The 22,026-nt window shown below is 41.6% G+C and overlaps 1 protein-coding gene across 1 annotated transcript; it reads left to right on the top strand.

Moving 5' to 3' along the window:
• Positions 1-8,204: 8,204 nt before the first annotated feature.
• Positions 8,205-9,041, top strand: LOC138880156 (uncharacterized). Its single transcript, XM_070159821.1, has one exon. The coding sequence runs from the start codon at positions 8,205-8,207 to the stop codon at positions 9,039-9,041; it is 837 nt and encodes a 278-aa protein (XP_070015922.1).
• The last annotated feature ends 12,985 nt before the right edge of the window (positions 9,042-22,026 follow it).

The following is a 22,026-nucleotide window of genomic DNA, read 5'->3' on the forward strand; positions in this document are numbered from 1 at the left end:
ATGGTTGCCACATAAGTGAGGGTTAAATTTTATCCAGTAATTATCCACTCAATCATTTAATTAATTTGTTAATCCCCCATTAATCAATAATTATTCAATTACTCACATAGTTAAGAATTATCTTAAATTATTTAAAATATTACTCACTTACACATCTTATACACCTTATTATCATGGCCATGCGGTACCTTGTATGGTACTAGTCCATAAATACCGGGTATTTTAACTCAGGCCGTATATTATCCCAAAATGTCAAACTTGGACGAAAATTCATTTTCTTTGACTTGCTTCCCCTCTCATCTTCACGAATTTACTCATCACTTTTGAAATAGCATAATCCTTATAATCTCCAAATATTCTTTTCCTTGGAATGATGTCAATTACCTTACGATAAATTCAACGTACAATAATACAGGGTGCAACATCGTAGTAATTTAATATTGTGAACCGTAACATCATCGTAATGTAATACTGCAAGGTGTAACATCATCATAATGTAATACTGCAAGATGTAACATCATCGTAATGTAATACTGCAAGGCGTAACATCATTGTAATGTAATATTGTAGGATGTAATATCATCGTAATATAATAATGCGGGATGTAATATCGACGCAATATTGCGGAGCATAACAATAAAGTAAGGTCAAAACCCAATAGTCAAGAGAATCAAGAACCATATTGAAAATAGCTTCCTAGTTCGTACTTAACACGAACAAGTTCCATAATTTAAGACGAACTACAATTTCAAAGTTAATATGGAAAAAATTAAATTAAGAGGCATGCGAAAATGAGTGACAAAATCATTGTCACAAGAAGGACAAGGTCCCAACAAGAATGCAAAATGATCAAACAATTCGTGCAAATGAGCGATTTAGCGAACATCTTACAATACTTGATATAATACGAATATAACGATATAAATTAAAGACAAGAAAAATAAAATATTAATTTATTTCAAAATATTCCGGCAAATAAAATGAGTATAGACTTTATACACAAACCTTGGTGTTTTACCACAAAACAGTTCAACCACAACTTGAGAACGTTTGAATCGTCTATGCCATAGACAAACCAAATCCGTCCACTTCCTGAAACACTTACCCTTAAATACATAATCATATATCTATATAAGTTTAGTGACTTAACATGTCAAACTAAACATGATATTGGTGAAAATTACCCAAAATTTTTAAAATAGAAATTCTGGACAGTATCATTGTCTTGTGTTATGACTCAGTTTTGAAGATTAAAAAGGACAAACTAGATTGTATGGTCTCCATTACAGCTGTAGATATATGTCTTAGAATTTTAGAACATCTTGAATAACTCCCATATCAGTTTTGTACAATAAGTTATGCTCAAAATACTAATAGTAAGGCATGGAGTATTTTTAAAACTGAAATTCTAGGCAGTACCTTCCCTTTACTGTATGATCCCATTTCGGGTAAATACAGGCAAAACTAGATTTTGGTTCCTGCATAAGAGTTATAGATCTATGAAATAGATTTTTACAATGTCTTGGATCACTTAAAACGGAGCTCTATACAAAAAGATATAAAGTAAAAACTAATAGCTGTCTACTATAAAAACGAGTTTAGTAACTTACTACAAAAGAGAGGAGCAACTTGAGCTTCACCAAGAACGAGTTTTGCTGGTTGGTTTAGTGAAAATTTATGATAGTTTTCATGAAGTTTTTCAGGTGATAAGAAGGAGAGAGTGTAGGGGTTTTCTTTGTCTTGAAAGAATGAAATATGAGAGGAGGTTATGGAGAAGCAAGTCAACCAAAGTTGTGTTGTGCGGACTCTCTAAAATATAGCTGCACCCTTGTCGAATCCTTCAAAAATGCACTACTTTTGGAGGATTCGACATGTATCCGGCCACATTTTCGGAGAATCCGAGTAACATAGAAGCAAAGTAATAACTAAACTTTGGATAAATATGAAAAATGTGGCTGCCCAACCTACTAAATATCTTTAGATAAATACAAAAGGGTGGCAGCCCAAAACCTTAATTATATAATTTATTTAATAAAAATTCATCAAAATAATACTAAGTGTTACACATTGCAACACCAAGGAACTTCTTTGTCAATATTAATACAACCTAAGTAAGGAATTTTCATATATTGTCAATTTCACGTTTAGGAAGTGTGAAGTAAAATATATCCTCATTATAAAGATGCTCAATCGAGAATGTAAATATTAGTAAAAAATTTGGGGTATTACAACTCTCTCCCCCTTAAATAAATTACATCCCGAAATTTACCCTGTACTGGTCATGCAACAAATGTGGATATTAATCTCGCATATCCTCTTCTCGCTCCTAGGTCGCTTCTTCATTAGAATGATTTTTCCAAAGAACTTTCACTAAGGGATGGTCTTGTTTCTAAGCTCTTTTAACCACGCGCTAAGATTTGGATTGGTTCTTCTCCATATCTCAAATCAGGATTGACCTCAATAGATTCAATAGGAAGAACATGAGATGGATCTGAGTTGTATCTTCTAAGCATAAAAATATGGAAGATGTTGTGGATCTTGTCAAACTCTGGTGGAAGAGCTAGTTTATAAGCAACTGGGCCAACTCTCTGAAGCACTTCATAAGGTCCAATAAACCGTGGACTAAGTTCAACCTTTTGGCCACATCTCATAATCTTCTTCCTTGGAGAAAACTTTAAAAATACCATATCACCCGCTTTATACTCTATTTAACACCTCTTAAGATCAGCATTAGACTTTTGTCTGTCTGAGGCAATTTTTAAGTGATCCTTGATGATTTTTACCTTATCTTCATTTTGTTACACAATCTCAGGACCACCAATTTTCTTTCACCAACCTCGTTCCAACAAAGAGGCGTTCTGCATTTTCTCCCGTATAAAGCTTCATAAAAAGGCATGCCTATACTTGATTGGTAGCTATTATTGTAAGCAAATTCTATCAGGGCTAAGTGTTTGTCCCAACTACCCTCAAACTCAATAATGCAGGCTCAAAGCATATCCTCCAAAATTTATATTAGCCTCTTAGACTGACCATCTGTTTGTGGATGGAAAGCGGTACTAAATTCAACCTGGAACTCAAAGCTTCTTACAAGCTAGACCAAAATCTGGATGTAAACCTTGGATCTCTATCAGACACAATAGAAACCGAGATTCCGTATAGCCTCACAATCTCATTAATGTATAATTCTGTCAAACATTCCATTTAGTATTCCATTGTAATTGCCAAGAAATGAGAACTCTTAGTTAGTTTATCTACAATGACCCAAATTGCATCATGATTCCTTTGAGTGCGTGGAATTCCAGAAACAAGTTCCATCGTTATCCTTTCCCATTTCCACTCAAGTATTGATAAGGGTTGCAGTAGACCAGCTGGGACTTGATGTTTAGCTTTTATTTGTTGACATACCAAACATTTAGAAATGAAATCTTCAATGTCTTTCTTCATACCAGTATATTTTAGTAACTCCAGTATGCATTGCATAAGGTGAACTATGTGCTTCAATCAAGGTTTGCTTCCTCAATTCATCATCATTAGGAACATACAATCTATTTTTATAAAATAAGATATCATCTTTATTCAATGTAAAGTCTGATTCTCTTCCATTTTAGACTTCTTCAACTCGCTTCACAAGTTTCTCATTTAACTTCTGCGCTTCTTGGACATGCTCAAGTAAGACTGGCTTGACTTGCAAATTAGTAATGATAGAACCGTTATAATTAAATGAAATACAAGCATTCATGGCTCTTAATTCAAGAAGCAAAGGCAAAGGACTTAAAGTTAAACTTGCAAGGGAATTGTGATTCAACGTATCTGCAACCACATTGGTTTTACCAGGATGATAATCAATCATGCAATCATAATCTTTGATGAGTTCAAGCCATCTATGTTGTCTCTAGTTTAACTCTTTTTGTGTACCCAAGTACTTCAAACCCTTGTGATCAGTCTCCTCATACAGGTAATGCCACAAACTTTTTAAGGCAAAAATAATGGCAAAAAGTTCAAGATCATGAGTGGGATAATTCAACTCATGCAATTTCAACTTTCGAGAGGCATAAGCAATTACTTTCCTTTCTTGCATCAAAACACAACCCAAGCTATGGTGAGATACATCACTATATATCACATAATCTTTCCCTTCAACTGGCAAAGAAAGTATTAGAGCTTGTGTCAACAAGGATTTGAGATTTTCAAAGCTCTTGTCATCCCGCACAAACTTGGCGTCTTTCCCCAAAAGTTTGGTCAAAGGAGAAGTTATAATAGAGAAGCCCTTCACGAACCTCCTATAGTATCCTGCTAAATCTAAGAAACTTCTTATCTCATTTGGAGTTTTAGGGGGTTTCCAATCAATAATAGCTTGAATCTTACTAGGATCAACCTTCACACCTTTAGCTGATACAATATGCTCCAAAAAAGCCACTTCACTTAGCCAAAATTCACATTTGAAAAGCTTCGCGTAGAGGCCTCTCTTTCAAAATTTGCATGACAATATAGAGATGCTTATCATGATCTTCTCCATTCTTGGAATAGACTAATATGTCATCGATAAACACCACCACAAATTGATCAAGATAAGGCTTGACTACACAGTTCATTAGATCCATAAATGCAGCAGGAGCATTTGTCAAACCAAATGGCATTACCAAAAATTCATAATGGCCATACCTGATTTTAAAAGCAGTTTTAGGAACATCTTTCTCTCTCACGTGCAACTGATAATATCCAGACCTTAAGTTAATTTTTGAGAACAAGCTGGAACCCTTCATTTGGTCAAACAAGTCGTCGATTCTAGGAAGTGGTTATTTGTTTTTGTGACGACCCGAAGGATCATCACCGTAGTTCTTCCTTGTTCTGCGCTTTCGAGGCCTTGAAAACCTCGCTTTTAGTTGCCTCGATTGGCTTGCACAATTCGGGTGCATAGCCGGAAAGTTTTGATGTTAGAATATGTGGATTATGTGATACATTTGATGAATTTTGGTATTAATATGCATAATATTGACTTCGATCAATATTTTGGATAAACGGACCCGGACCTGTGATTCGACGGTCCCGGAGGGTCCATAGAAAAATATGGGACTTGGGCGTGTGCCCGAAATCAAATTCTGAGGTCCCAAGCCCGAGAAATAAATTTTTGAAAGAAATTATTTTTCTGAAATTTGATATGAAATTTGAAATGAAAAGGAGTTAGAAAATATAGGTATCAGGCTCGTATTTTGGTTCCGACGCCCGGTACAAGTCTTAAATATGTGTTAAGCACTATCTGTAAAGTTTGGCTAAAAAACGGACGTCATATGACGTGTTTCAGACTAAAAATGGAGAATTTGAGTTATGAAAGTTGAAGAAAGAAAATCATGTGTTTGAGGCTTGATCCTATGTATACGATGTTATTTTGGCAATTTGATTGCACGAGTAAGTCCGTAAGATGTTTTTAAGGTTGTGTGCATGTTTAGTTTTGAGCCCCGAGGGCTCGGGTGAGTTTTGAATGGGGCCCGGGAGGTCTTGGACTTAAGAAAATGCAGGTTCAGGTGTTGCAGACACCAGCGCGGCTGCGGTCATTTCCGCGCGGTCCGCACTGGAGCCGCACGGCCGCAATGCCTTTTTGTGCGGTCCGCGTGGCTGAGTCTGAGGGCTAGGGTTTCGGGTCAACCAGCGCGGCCGCGCACCAAAACAGTGCGGTCCGCGCTGGAAGGGTTCAGAGAAGCCCCAATTTTTCTCCCACTCGGCGGGGCCGCAACACATTTTTGTGCGGTCCGCGCTAGGTCCTCAGAAAGGTATACAAGTTCGGAAAATCTCAGTCATTTTTCACTTTTCAAAAACCCAAAGCCTAAGAGGCGATTTTCCAAACAACTTTTTTTCTCCAAAACAATTGGTAAGTGATTTCTAACTTAATTTCTTTATTCCTTAACATCTTTTAACATAATTTCAATTTCAAATCAAAGATTTTCATGGGGAAAATTGGGTGTTTTGGGTAGAACCTAAGTTTTCTACAAATTGAGAAGTTGGACCTCAATTTGGGGTCCGATTTAAAAACAAATCATATATTGGGATTCATGGGGGAATGGGTAACTGGGTTTTGGACCGAACCTCGAGTTTCGACCATGTGGGTTCGGGGGTATTTTTGACCTTTTTGGAAAAAACCTTGAAAAATCTATTTTCATGCATTGGGGATGATTCATTTAGTAATTATTAATGTGATTAAGTAACTTATGACTAGATTCGAGCGGATTGGTGGTGGAATCAAGAGGTAAAGCTATACTAGAAGCGTGAGTTGAGTTTGGAGCATTCGAGGTAAGTGTTTGTTCTAACTTTGGCTTGAGGGAATAGGATTAGGATGATATTTGCTACTTGCTAATGTGGAGTACGGTGTATAGGCATGGTGACGGTTATCTATGCACCGGAGTCTGGCATGACCGTGAGTCTTGATTGCTTTTAATTCGAATAATGTGACACAAGCTCCTTGTTTATTTGATAAGTTTCATATAATGTGAATGGTTGAGGAAGAATGATTTAAAAGGAGAATGTGTTGTGAATACTCCCTTGCCGGGATGTGTAGACTGATATATATATATTCTCCTTTGTCGGGATATTTTGGGTTGTTAGCTGTACCCTTGTCGGGTTAAATGTATTGAGTTGTTATTCTCCCCTGAAGGGGTCTACTATATGAAGTCAGATATTATATATGATATTATGGGATCGTGTGGCACGCCGTCCACTTGGTTATTGGCCACCGTTGCCGGTGACATATTGTACACTGTGATAAAGATGAAATGGGAACGGGTGGTACACCTACCACGCGGTATATGGAAATAGGGATAGTGTGGCACGCCGTCAACCTATATATGATATTATGGGATCATGTGGCACGCTGTCCACTATATATATATATATCATGGAAACTGGAGTTTCTTCTGTTTATTTCCGATATTCAATTTTATCTGTTACTCCCCGATAGCATGTCCCCTCCCAGTTTTACTTTGTATTATCTTGTTATTGTTTGCTTGCACTTGTTGTATATATCTGTACATGTTAATTGTGGTAGGTACTGTCTAGCCTCGTCACTACTTCGCCGGGGTTAGGCCGGACACTTACCAGCACATGGGGTCGGTTGTGCTGATGCTACACTCTGTGCATTTTAGTGCACAGATCAGGGAGCAGCTTACGGACCACAGTAGTAAGGCTTCTGGGAACTATCTTCAGTCCAGGAACTCTGGAGGTAGAGTGGCTGGCGTTCGCAGGCCGAAGTCCCTTTCCATGTTTTTCGTTTGTTCATCTTGTATCAGACAAACATGATGTATTTCCTTTTAGACATTGTTTGTAGTATTCTGTAGTAGCCCGTGAGCTAGTGACACCAGACCTTGGGTAGTGATGTGTATTAAACTTCCGCACTTTTGGTTTTCAGTTGCTTTAGATTTAAAGTCTTCCGCTTAAATTTTGTCTCGTTTATTATATTGTTTGAAAGAAAGCAGGAAAGGTGTTTTAAATATTTGGCTTGCCTAGCTCCGATAGTAGGCGCCATCACGATACCCGATGGTGGTAAATCCGGGTCGTGACAAGTTGGTATTAGATCACTAGGTTACTTAGGTCTCACAACTCACGGACAAGCTCAGTAGAGTCTGAGGGATCGGTACGGAGACGTCTGTATTTATCCCGCAGAGGCTACTGAGTTAGGAAAACTTCACCTTGTTCATTCTTGTCGTGCGATTCTGTTTCTCAAGTACTGATTGTCTTTCCACTCTGTTCTTTCGCAGATGGCGAGGACACATGCCTCCTCTTCTACCGTGCAACAGCCTGAGCCCCCAGCAGCAGCCCCTATTAGGGGTAGAGGGCGAGGCCGAGGCCGGGGCAGAACTCAGCCCCGAGCAGCATTTCCAGCAACGGAGCCTCAGGTCGATTTTGAGGAGGAGGTTCCGGCCCCAGCTGTTCCAGTGGGCCCAGCTCAGGTCCCAGAGGGTTTTATAGCCACTCCAGTGCTTCAGGACGCTTTGGTCCGATTGGTAGGCTTTATGGAGGGCATTTCTAGAGCGGGTTTGCTTCCCGTAGCTCCAGCCACATCTTAGGCTGGGGGAGGAATTCAGACTCCCGATACTCGTACTCTAGAGCCGGTAGCTCCTCAGGCTCAGGTTCCAGCAGTTCAGCCAGCCGTGGCGGTTCAGCCAGCTGTGGCAGCCCAACCAGGTATTGCGGCTCAGTCTAGTGATGGTGCGGCTATGTCCACGGATGCATTGTGGAGGCTTGATCGTTTCACCAGGCTCTTCACTACCACATATAGTGGCACACCTTTAGAGGATGCTCAGAATTTCATATGCAGCTGTCATGAGGTTCTTCGGACTATGGGTATTTTAGAGACCAATGGGGTCGACTTCGCCACTTTTCGCCTAGCAGGATCTGCCAAGACTTGGTGGAGAGATTTCTCTTTAGCCAGGCCAGCAGGGTCGCCATCATTGACCTGGGGTCAATTTTCAGAGTTATTTTTGGGGAAGTTTCTCCCAGTTACTCAGCGGGATGCCCTTCGCAGGCAGTTTGAGCATCTGCAGCAGGGTTTGATGTCAGCTACCCAGTATGAGACACAGTTTATTGATCATGCACGCCATGCCATTGTGATACTCCCCACCGAGAGAGAGAGGGTGCGGAGGTTTGTTGATGGGTTGGTTCAGCCGATCCGTGTTCAGATGGCCAGGAGTGCCGGGAGTGAGATTATATTTCAGGAGGCGACAGATGGTGCCCGCCGGATAGAGCTGGAACTTTCTCAGGGAGGTGGTTATGGGTCTGATAAGAGGCCCCGTCATTCTGGTAGATTCAGCGGTACCTTGTCTGGAGGTAGGGATTCTTATGGTAGAGGCCATCCTCCGAGGCCCTTTCAGTCGGCTCTCCAAACTTCTCATGGTTCACTAGTGAGTCGTGGTTCTCAGCCGCAGTATTCTGACCAGCAGCTCTTCAGTTCTCCATCAGCACCTATTAGTGCCCCGCCACTTCGTTATTATCAGCAGCCGAGGGCTTGTTATACTTGCGGCGATGTGAGTCACATTGCCAGATACTGCCCTTAAGCTTCCAGTAGCTCGCAGCAGCAAGGTCCTCGCCCGATGATCCAAGCACCAGTTGCCCCACAGCCTGCCCAGCCAGCTAGAGGCGGGGGTAGAGGACATAAAGGTGGAGGTAGAGGTCTTAGAGGTGGAGCTTAGACCGCTAGAGGTAGGGGTCAACCAGCAGTAGATCGTCCCAAGGATATGATTCAGGGAAGTGGGGCCCAGCCCCATTGTTATGCTTTGCCAGCCAGGCCAGAGGCTGAGTCATCAGATGCTGTGATTACAGGTACTATTCTGGTCTGTGATAGGGATGCTTCTGTGCTATTTGATCCCGGATCTACGTATTCATATGTGTCGTCCTATTTTGCACCCTATTTGGTTATGCCTAGTGACTCGTTGAGTATTCCTATTTATGTGTCAACACCGGTGGGTGATTCTATTGTGATCGACCAAGTCATCATTCTTGTATCGTAGTGTTTGGGGGTCTTGAGACCCGTGTTGATTTGTTGCTTTTGGATATGGTCGACTTCGATGTTATATTGGGGATGGATTGGTTATCCCTGTACCATGCTATCTTGGATTGCCATGCCAAGACCGTGACCTTAGCCTTACCGGATTTACCCCGTTTAGAGTGAAGAGGGACTTTTGGTCATTGTACCCGCAGTGTTATCTCGTATGTGAAAGCTCGGCGTATGGTCGAGAAGGGATGTTTGGCCTACTTGGCGTATGTTCGCGATTCTAGCATGGAGGCCCCTTCTATTGATTCTGTGCCCGTTGTTCGGGAGTTTCCTGAGGTTTTCCCTTCAGACTTGCCGGGTATGCCGCCCGATAGGGATATCGACTTTTGTATTGATTTGGTCCCAGGCACTCAACCCATTTCTATCCCGCCATATCATATGGCCCCGCCGGAGTTGAAAGAGTTAAAGGAACAACTGCAGGATTTGCTTGAGAAAGGTTTCATTAGACCCAGTGTTTCACTTTGGGGTGCGCCAGTATTGTTTGTTAAGAAAAATGATGGTTCGATGAGAATGTGCATTGATTACCGGCAATTGAACAAGGTTAAAATTAAGAATAAGTACCCACTGCCGAGGATCGACGATTTATTCGACCAGCTTCAGGGTGAGAGGGTGTTTTCAAAGATAGATTTGAGATCTGGCTACCACCAAATGAGGATTAGGGCGTCTGATGTCCCGAAGACAGCATTTCGCACTCGGTATGGGCACTATGAGTTTTTGGTCATGTCATTTGGATTGACTAATGCCCCAGCAGCGTTCATGCAGTTGATGAACCGAGTGTTCAGACCTTATTTGGACTTGTTCATGATAGTCTTCATTGGCGATATTCTTATATACTCCCGCAATCAGGAGGAGCATGAGCAGTAACTCAGAGTGGTCCTTTAGACCCTAAAGGATAGTCAGTTGTATGCTAAGTTCTCAAAGTGCAAGTTTTGGTTGAGTTTGGTCGCATTCCTGAGTCATGTCGTATCATCAGCAGGTATTCAGGTAGACCCGAAGAAGATAGAGGCAATCAAGAACTGGCCTCGACCGACTTCAGCTACGGATATTCGGAGTTTCCTGGGGTTAGCAGGTTACTACCGTCGGTTCGTGGAGGGGTTTTCATCCATTGCAGCCCCTATGACCAGATTGACCCAGAAGGGTGTCCAGTTTAGGTGGTCGGACGAGTGTGAGGCGAGCTTTCAGAAGCTCAAGACGGCTCTGACTACGGCACCAGTATTGGTTTTGCCCACAGGTTCAGGGCCATATACGGTCTATTGTGATGCGTCTCGTATTGGGCTTGGTGCAGTGTTGATGCAGGAAGGCAAAGTCATTGCTTATGCTTCGAGGCAGTTGAAGATCCACGAGAAGAATTATCCGGTTCATGATCTCGAGTTGGCAGCCATTGTTCATTCCTTGAAGATCTGGAGGCATTACTTATATGGCGTGACGTGTGAGGTTTACACTGATCACAAGAGTCTTCAGTATCTGTTCAAGCAGAAAGAGTTGAATTTGAGGCAGAGGAGGTGGTTAGAGTTGCTAAAGGATTATGATGTTACTATCTTATACCACCCGGGGAAGGCCAATGTGGTGGCCGATGCATTGAGCAGGAAGTCCGCCAGCATGGGTAGTCTTGCTTATATTCCAGTTAGCCAGAGATCGCTTGCTTTGGATGTTCAGGCCTTGGCCAATCGTCTTGTGAGGTTGGACATTTCTGAGCCTAGTAGAGTGTTATCCTGCACGGTTGCTCGTTCCTCACTATTAAAGCGTATCCGTGAGCGGCAGTATGAGGATCCTCATTTGTGTGTCTTGAGAGACACGGTGCAGCGTGGAGGTGCCAAGAAAGTAACCTTAGATGATGATTGTCTATTGAGATTGCAGGGGCGAGTTTGTGTGCCCAATGTTGATGGGATTTGAGAGTTGATCTTAGCGGAGGCCCACAGTTCTCGGTATTCTATTCACCCGGGCGCCGCGAAGATGTATCAGGATCTAAGGCAGCACTATTGGTGGCGTAAGATGAAGAAAGACATCGTTGCACGCGTGGCTCGGTGTTTGAATTATCAGTAGGTTAAGTACGAGCATCAAAGACTCGGTGGTCTATTTCAGAGGATTGCACTTCCGGAGTGGAAGTGGGAGAGGATTACGATGGATTTCATTACTGGACTCCCGATGACTCGGAAAAAGTTTGATGCAGTTTGGGTCATTGTTGATAGGCTGACCAAGTTAGCGCATTTTGTTCCTGTTGCAGCCACCTATTCGTCCGAAAGGTTAGCCGAGATTTATATCAGGAAGATTGTTCGCCTTCATGGGGTACCGCCATCTATCATTTCGGATCGGGGTACGCAGTTTACCTCGCATTTCTGGAGAGCGGTTCAGCGAGAGTTGGGCACCGAGGTTGAGTTGAGTAAATCATTTCATCCCCAGATGGACGGTCAGTCCGAGAGGACTATTCAGATTCTTGAGGACATGCTTCGAGCCTGTGTCATTGATTTTGGAGGCTCGTGGGACCAGTTTTTGCCTTTAGCAGAGTTCGCCTACAATAACAGCTACCAGTCCAGCATTCAGATGGCTCCGTATGAGGCATTGTATGGTAGGCGATGTCGGTCTTCAGTTGGATGGTTTGAGCCGGGAGAGGCTTGATTATTGGGTACGGATCTGGTTCAGGAAGCCTTGGATAAGGTCAGGATTATTCAGGATAGACTTCGTACAACTCAGTCCAGACAGAAGAGTTATGCAGACCGCAAGGTCAGAGATGTTGCTTTCATGGTTGGTGAGCGGTTATTGCTCCGTGTATCGCCTATGAAGGGCATGATGAGATTTGGGAAGAAGGGCAAGCTCATCCCTAGGTTCATCAGTCCATTTGAGATTCTTGATCGTGTGGGAGAGGTGGCTTATAGACTTGCCTTGCCACCTAGCTTGTCAGCTGTGCATCCTGTGTTTCATGTATCTATGCTCCGGAAGTATCGCGGAGATCCATCGCACATGTTAGATTTCAGCACTGTCCAATTGGACAAGGATCTGTCATATGAGGAGGAGCCGGTGGCTATCCTAGACCGGCAGGTTCGACAGTTGAGGTCGAAGAGTTTTCCTTCGGTGTGTGTTCAGTGGAGAGGTCAGCCTCCTGAGGCATCGACTTGGGAGTCCGAGTCCGATATGCGGAGCCCTTATCCTCATTTATTTCCTGACTCAGGTACTTCTTTCTTTTGTCCGTTCGAGGATAAACGGTTGTTTTAGAGGTGGAGAATGTGACGACCCGAAGGGTCATCACCATAGTTCTTCCTTGTTCCGTGCTTTCGAGGCCTTGAAAACCTTGCTTTTAGTTGCCTCGATAGGCGTGCATAGTTCGGGCGCGTAGCCGGAAAGTTTTGATGTTAGAATATGTGGATTATGTGAAACATTTGATGAATTTTGGTATTAATATGCATAATGTTGACTTCGGTCAACATTTTGGTAAACGGACCCGGACCTGTGATTCGACGGTCCCGGAGGGTCCGTAGAAAAATATGGGACTTGGGCGTGTGCCCGGAATCAAATTCTGAGGTCCCAAGCCCGAGAAATGAATTTTTGAAAGAAATTGTTTTTCTGAAATTTGATATGAAAATTTGAAATGAAAAGGAGTTAGAAAATATAGGTATCGGGCTCGTATTTTGGTTCCGACGCCCGGTACAAGTCTTAAATATGTGTTAAGCACTATCTGTAAAGTTTGGCTAAAAACGGACGTCATATGACGTGTTTCGGACTAAAAATGGAGAATTTGAGTTATGAAAGTTGAAGAAAGAAAATCATGTGTTTGAGGCTTGATCCTATGTATATGATGTTATTTTGGCGATTTGATCGCACGAGTAAGTCCGTAAGATGTTTTTAAGGTTGTGTGCATGTTTGGTTTGGAGCCCCGAGGGCTCGGGTGAGTTTTGAATGGGGCCCGGGAGGTCTTGGACTTAAGAAAATGCAGGTTCAGGTGTTGCAGACACCAGCGCGGCCGCGGTCATTTCCGCGTGGTCCGCGCTGGAGCCGCGTGGCCGCGATGCCTTTCTGTGCGGTCCGCGTGGCTGAGTCTGAGGGCTAGGGTTTCAGGTCAACCAGCGCGGCCACGCACCAAAATAGTGCGGTCCGCGCTGGAAGGGTTCAGAAAAGCCCCAATTTTTCTCCCACTTGGCGCTGCCGCAACACATTTTTGTGAGGTCTGCGCCAGGTCCTCAGAAAGGTATACAAGTTCGGAAAATCTCAGTCATTTTTCACTTTTCAAAAACCCAAAACCTAAGAGGTGATTTTCCAAACAACCTTTTTTTCTCCAAAACGATTAGTAAGTGATTTCTAACTTAATTTCTTTATTCCTTAACATCGTTTAACATAATTTCAACTTCAAATCAAAGATTTTCATGGGAAAAATTGGGTGTTTTGGGTAGAACCTAGGTTTTCTACAAATTGAGAAGTTGGACCTCAATTTGGGGTCCGATTTAAAAACAAATCATATATTGGGATTCATGGGGGAATGGGTAACCGGGTTTTGGTCCGAACCTCGAGTTTCGACCACGTGGGTCCGGGGGTATTTTTGACCTTTTTGGGAAAAACCTTGAAAAATCTATTTTCATGCATTGGGGATGATTCATTTAGTAATTATTAATGTGATTAAGTAACTTATGACTAGATTCGAGCGGATTGGTGGTGGAATCAAGAGGTAAAGCTATACTAGAAGCGTGAGTTGAGTTTGGAGCATTCGAGGTAAGTGTTTGTTCTAACTTGGGCATGAGGGAATAGGATTAGGATAATATTTGCTACTTGCTAATGTGGAGTACGGTGTATAGGCATGGTGACGGTTATCTATGCACCGGAGTCTAGCATGATCGTGAGTCTTGATTGCTTTTAATTCGAATAATGTGACACAAGCTCCTTGTTTATTTTATAAGTTTCATATAATGTGAATGGTTGAGGAAGAATGATTTAAAAGGAGAATGTGTTGTGAATACTCCCTTGCCGGGATGTGTAGACTGATATATATATATATATATATTCTCCCTTGTCGGGATATTTTGGGTTGTTAGCTGTACCCTTGCCGGGTTAAAGGTATTGAGTTGTTATTCTCCCCTGAAGGGGTTTACTATATGAAGTCAGATATTATATATGATATTATGGGATCGTGTGGTACACCGTCCACTTATATATGTTATTATGGGATCGTGTGGCACGCCGTCAACTTGGTTATTGGCCTCCGTTGCCGGTGACATATTGTGCACTGTGATAAAGATGAAATGGGCACGGGTGATACGCCTACCACGTGGTATATGGAAATAGGGATCGTGTGGCACGCCGTCCACCTATATATGATATTATGGGATCGTGTGGCACGCCGTCCACTATATATATATATATATCATGGAAACTGGAGTTTCTTGTTTTATTTCCGATATTTCAATTTTATCTGTTACTCCCCGATAGCATGTCCCCTCCTAGTTTTACTTTGTATTATCTTGTTATTGTTTTCTTGAACTTGTTGTATATATCTGTACAGGTTAATTGTGGTAGGTACTGTCTAGCCTCGTCACTACTTCGTCGGGGTTAGGCCTGACACTTACCGGCACATGGGGTCGGTTGTGTTGATGCTACACTCTGTGCATTTTTATGCACAGATCAGGGAGCAGCTTACGGACCACAGCAGTAGGGTTTCTTTGAACTATCTTCCGTCCAGGGACTCTCGAGGTAGCCTAGCTGGTGTTCGCAGGCCGAAGTCCCTTTCCATGTTTTTTGTTTGTTCATCTTGTATCAGACAAACATGATGTATTTCCTTTCATACATTGTTTGTAGTATTCTGTAGTAGTCCGTGAGCTAGTGACACCAGACCTTGGGTAGTGATGTGTATTAAACTTCCGCACTTTTGGTTTTCAGTTGCTTTAGATTTAAAGTCTTCCGCTTAAATTTTGTCTCGTTTATTATATTGTTTGAAAGAAAGCAGGAAAGGTGTTTTAAATATTTGGCTTGCCTAGCTCCGATAGTAGGCTCCATCACGACACCCGATGGTGGGAAATCCGGGTTGTGACAATTTTTGATTGTTACCTCGTTCAGCTGTCGGTAATCACTACAAAGCTTAAGAGTTCCATCTTTATTTTTCACAAATAAAACAGGAGCTCCCCAAGGCGAAATACTGGGATAGATAAAACCTTTCTCAAGAAGTTCTTGCAATTGAGCCTTCAACTCTTTTAATTCAGCTGGGGACATTCTATAAGGAACGATAGAAATAGGAGTAGTTCCAGGGACAAGCTCTATAGGAAATTCAATCTCCCTGGAGGCAACCAAGGAAGATCATCAGGAAAGTCACACACAGTTGGTATGTCCTTAAGACTTGGACTCCCTAATCATGTATCAACTATATGAGCAACATAGGCATCATAACCTTGACAAATCATCTTCCTTGCCAAGATCGTAGAAATAATATTAGATGTCAATGATCTTTCTCCTTGAACTACTATGTGTGAATGTGCAGGGGTTCTAAAAGTCACTTGCTTCAACCTACAATCAACCAATGCATGGTGACTATGGAGCCAATCGATACCAATAATAACATCATAGTCTTGGAAGGGCATTTCAAGCAAGTCTGCAGGGAAGACAAGATTTTGAATCATGAATAGACAATCTCAGTAAATCCTATTAACAACAGCCTAATGACCTAATGGACTCGTGACCAGCACATCAATGTCAAATCTCATAGATTTAACAGTACCAGAAAATGCAAGTGATAAGCAAACATAAGAGTGTGAAGATCTATGATCAAATAATGTAACAACAGATATGCTAAATAAGTGAAATTTACCAACAACCATGTCCGAGCCATCTTAGTCATTCTTCTGTTTCATAGCATAGACTCGTGCAATATATCTCGACCCACTACCCTGATTAGCTCCAACCGAACCCACCGCTTGTATATTTTTAGGTCTTGCACTGCTATTAGCTTGAGAATGAGTAGTGATAGGCTTTTGAACTGAGACTTTTGTATGTGTATAAGAAAGGGGATTAGGATTATGACAATCCTTCACTTTATGATCCGGACTTCCACCAATTAAAACAAGCACCAGAAGCTCTACTACATGCACTATAGTGATTCTTCCGGTATTGCGCATAAGTAGGTGTATAAGTTTTGCCTTGGCCATAACTTGGAGTACTGGAAGTAGAGATATTTCGCTTATTCTGCTTATGATATGATGACTTCTGTGCACTTACAATCTTGGAATAGTCAAACTTTCCCTTCCTCGATTGACCGCCATAATCTGAATTACCTTTTCTAAACCTATTTTCTCTCCTACTAGCTTCTTCCTTGTCAATCTTTTTCCAAGTAAAAGCAACAAAAATTAGCTTGGAAAAATCCTCAAGTTGCAAGATTGCCACAGATTTTTGAATGAAACCATTCAAACCTTCTTTAAATCTTCTACACTTGTCTCTTTCACTATAAATAATACCTCCAGCATAGCGAGAAAGACTGAGAAATTTTTGTTGATACTCTGCATAGACTTACTCCCTTGTCTTAAATTCAGAAACTTCTTTTTTCTTAGCATCACAATAGACATGTGGGACATATTTTGCATGAAATGCTTTCACAAAGCCATCCCAAGTCAGCACGAAATGCTTTTGCATTTGGCACACTTACCCACAATAATAGGCATCTTTTTGTAAAAGAGAGATAACATACTTAAATTTAGCAGAAATAATACACTCTAGTTGTTCAAAGACCTTCACCATGTGCTCAAGCCATTGTTCAGCTACCGTGGGATCAGTAGTGCCTTGAAATTCAACTCCACCCATTTTCCTCATCTTCTCAAAATTCATTTCACTAGGTTCTGGCATTGTCCCAGTGAGGTGACGAAAGAACTCATCCATCTGCTGAAATGGAGGAGTCATAACATGAGTACTATGACCCATTGCTCTTGGATTATTACTCACTTCATTTTCGCTAACACAATGATGATAGGTTAGTGTTATGACCCGGATTTTCCACCCTCGGGAGTCGTGATGGTGCCTACACATAAAAGCTAGGCAAGCCGAGAGTTATAAATTTTATTACCCTTTTACTTAACCTTTTTTACATTTACGAATTAACAGGTGATCAACAGCAGAATGATCATAATAAACGGAAATGCAGAAGACGAAATCTAATAGTTTAACCAAATACTAGTACAGAATCCAACATACAACTCTGCCCAGAATTGGTGTCACAATGTCACGGACTACCTACGAATACTACAAACAGTGGTCTGAATGGAAAGTACAAATCTGTCTCTGAAATACATAAAAACAGAATGGAAATATAGAAGGGGACGCCAAGGCCTGCGAACGTCTACAAGACTACCTAGGGTCTCTGCTGGACCGAAGGCAGCAACCTTTCTATGGTCCAAATACTCCATAACTAGGATCTGCACATAGTGCAGAGTGTAGTATTAACACAACTGACCCCATGTGCTGGTAAGTGTCGAGCCTAACCTCGGCGAAGTAGTGACGAGGCAAGGACAAGACTACCAAATAAACCTATGCAGTTATATCATATACAACAAATAATAACAACAGAGACTAGCAGTTAAAGATAGGAAGGGGGAACCTGCTACGGGGGAGGGGGGGTAACAAGTACTAACAGAATTTCAGTAGAAAAGTACAAAAACACCATAAATCAATTAATAGCAAGAAGAAGGAAAATAGTAACAAGTGCACGACATCACCTTCGTGCTTTTACTCTCGTCCTCACCATAAAATTAATAGATTCGGCATGACATCAACCTTCATGCTTTTACCTCACACAATCATGGCATGACATTATCTTTCGTGCATTATATCACTCATATCATGGCACGACATCACCCTTCGTGCTTTTACATTCACAATATTGGCACGGCATCACCCTTCGTGTATTAACACTCACTCACAAATATCACGCATGGCATCACCCTTCGTGATTTCCACTCATCCTTACCCAAGCAACAGTCACAAGCAATTCGGGCAAGGGAATCAATAAAAATCACAATAGAATCCTGGCAAGAGACCAATGGTATAACAATAATATCCCGGCAAGAGAAACAATATCATAAGCAATAACATCCCGGCAAGGGAAACAATATCATAAGTAATAACATCCCGGCAAGGGAAACAATATCATAACCCTCTCCTCATTTACACCATCACTTTACATCATAAATCTCAATTTGAGCCAATGTTCTACAATATTCAATTACCAAGAGTACTTCCATAAGCCTTGTTCCACATTGATAATCATCATATTAAGCATGGACAATACATAACAGAGTCACAAAAATCATAGTATAAGACTCAGGGACATGCTTGACATCAACATATAGATACTCGTCACTACACCTATACGTCGTACTCAACAATTAACACATAGTAAATAAGACCACAACTCCTATTCCCTCAAGCTAAGGTTAGACCAAACACTTACCTCAATGTCGCGAACACAATTAAGCCTCAACTACCGCTTTACCTCTTGATTCCACCACCAACCTGCTTGTATCTAGTCACAATTTACTTAGCGATATCAATAAATGCTAAATGAATCAATTCTAATGCATGAAAATGTCACGACCCCAAATACCGATTGTGATGGCGCTTATCACACTACTAGGCAAGCCAACTAATCAATTAACCATAACCCTTTTTCCTTTAACATTTAAGCCTTTTTTCTAACACAAGTCTTAAATACCAAATTTCATTATAAGCGTTAAAGCAACAAAAGATATGCGGAAAGTCAAAATAATAGGAAACTACACAGCCCTATCAATCTGGTCTCACGAGTCTAGAGCCTCTAATACAAGTCTGAATACCTACTACATCAATAGTTTAGAAAATGCGAAAAAATAACAAGATAGGAGGGAGAAAATAGGGCTGTGGATGCCATGCAGCTACCTCAAAATCTCTGGTAACGCTGAATTAACTGAAGTCCCTCACTCGGCCGCTCGGGCACCTAGATCTGCACACAAGGTGCAGGGAGTAATGTGAGTACGCCAACTCAGTAAGTAACTAAGGTAAATAAGGATTGAAAGTAGTGTCGAGCAGTTCAAAAGCATATAACTGAATAATCAACAGAATAATGGATCAACTTTATCGTTTAAAATCAGTTTTGTCATAAAATCAACATTTCTAGTTTAAAACATTTGAAATCAGATACTTAGCAATATATATATATATATATATATATATATATATATATATATATATATATATATATCCAACTGAGGCATATTAGAAAGGAGAGTGAAATTAGTGAAAACATCACAACAGAGCCCCTCGGACAGCCTCTCAATCACTCGTGACTCAACTCTCGTCACTCGGTACTCACTCTCAGCACTCGGCTCCTTAATATCTCATAATAACAGAAATCATAGTAACCGCTATGGCGTGCAGTCTGATCCGTAATTTATAGTCGACTACGCTCACTTGGGGTGTACAAACTCCAAAGGGGCTCCTACAACCCAAACGTCATATTGCTGCGGCGCGCAACCTGTTCCAATATATATATCGCTGCGGCGTGCAGCCCGATCCATATGAGTATCGCTGCGACGTGCTGCCCGATCCGTAATATATACATATAATATCCTCACTATTTGGTTCTCAACCTCTCTCAGTCCCTAACCTTACAGACTCTCGGGCATAACAATAAAACATAGGGAACTCGGCCCAAACAGTCCTCACAATTAGAAGTAGAGTGATAAAACCAGTTTTAAACTTTTAAAACAGGTAAAACATGACTGAGGATATGCTTTCAGCAAATAAAGTGAGGAAAAATAGTAAAATGCCTCTAAGGGTCTCAACAGGTCGGCACAAGGCCCCAAACATGGCATACAACCCAAAATATAGTATAAATAGCTAAAGTACGGAATATCATAAGGATCCAAATCAAATACGCGACTTAATAGTCGCTACGGGGCGGACCAAGTCACAATCCCTACCGGTGCATGCCCATATGCTCGTCACCTAGCATGTGTGTCACCGCATTTATCAAAACAAGTCAAATACCAGGGTTTGTACCCTCAGTTTTAGATTTACAATTGTTACTTACCTCAAACCGGTGAAAATACTACTTTGCAATGCCTTTGCCACTCGAATCAGCCTCCACACACGTCGAATCTATCCAAAATCAGAACGAGGACATCAAAATATGCCAAGGGAACGAAGTCCAAGCGAAAACAATCAAATAATACCAAGAATCCCGAAATTACCAAAACCTAACCCCCAGGCCCACATCTCGAATTTTGATAATTTTTACATTAACGTAATCCTTATCCTCCCACGAGTCTATACATATCAAAAACACTGAAATCGGAGATTAAATGACACCTCAAATCCCCATTTAAAGGCCTATTAAACTCAAGCCCCAAATCCCCGATTTTTAGCCCTTTAATTCCTTTAATTACAGAATCCATGAAATACTATCATAGAAATGAGTTTTAGGTCCAAAATCCTTACCTTAATGAAGTCTCCTTGATTTCTCTCTTTGAAATCGCCCAAAGCCCCAAAATTCATAATTGAAGAAAACCTCTGAAAATCGCGAAGGAGAAGATATAACATATCGACCCCAGTCATTTCCGCATCTGCGATACTTCAACCGCATCTGTGGTACCACATTTGCGGTCAATGAGCCGCTTCTGTGGCTTTCATTTAACTCAGCCAAAACTGCATCTGCGATGCCAATTCCGCATTTGCGCCTTCGCATGTGCGGTCCCCACAACCGCATCTGCGGTTCCTACCTCCCAAGAATTTATCCGCTTCTGCGATCACCTTTTCCGCATTTGCAGGATCGCACCTGCGGTCCAAAATCCGCAGGTGCGGAAACACCAGAAGCAGCAAAAATCTGCAACTTCACAAGTCTCAAACCTCTCTGTCAACCATTCGAAATCACCCCGAGGCCCCCGGGACCTCAACCAAAAGCACCAACATATCCTAATATCTTATTCAAACTTGTTCCAATCATTAAAATACCTCAAACAACGTCAAATCACCCAAAACACATAGGATTCAAGCCAAACTTTCTAAAATCTTCCGAATTCCGCTTTTGATAAAAAACCCAGCCAAACCATGTCCGAATGACTTGAAAATTTGCAAGGCACATCCCAAATGACCTAACAAAACTACTACAACTCTCAGAATTCCATTCCGACCCCTATATCAAAATCTCGCCTACCAACTGGAAATTGCCAAAATCTCAACTTCGCCAATTCAAGCCTAAACCTACTCCGAACCTCCAAAACCCAATCCGATCACGCTCCTAAGTCACAAATCACCTCCCGAAGCTAACCGAACCCTCAGAATTCACTTCTGAGCCCTCTAACACATAAGTCAACACTCGGTTGATTTTTTTCCAATTTAAGTTTTTCTTAAAAGAGACTAAATGTCTCAAACCTTAGCAAAATCATTCCGAATTCGATCCGACCAACCCGATACCATATATCACGGATAAACAAAGCATAAAGAAGTAGAAATAGGGGAAATAGAGTGGTAACTCATAAGACGACTGGCCGGGT

This window comes from Nicotiana sylvestris, chromosome 10, assembly GCF_000393655.2.
Source record: "Nicotiana sylvestris chromosome 10, ASM39365v2, whole genome shotgun sequence".
NCBI lineage: Eukaryota > Viridiplantae > Streptophyta > Magnoliopsida > Solanales > Solanaceae > Nicotiana > Nicotiana sylvestris.

Excerpts from the sequence above, each read along its gene's own strand:
- LOC138880156 (XM_070159821.1), top strand. The coding sequence starts at position 8,205 with ATGTCCACGGATGCATTGTGGAGGCTTGATCGTTTCACCAGGCTCTTC.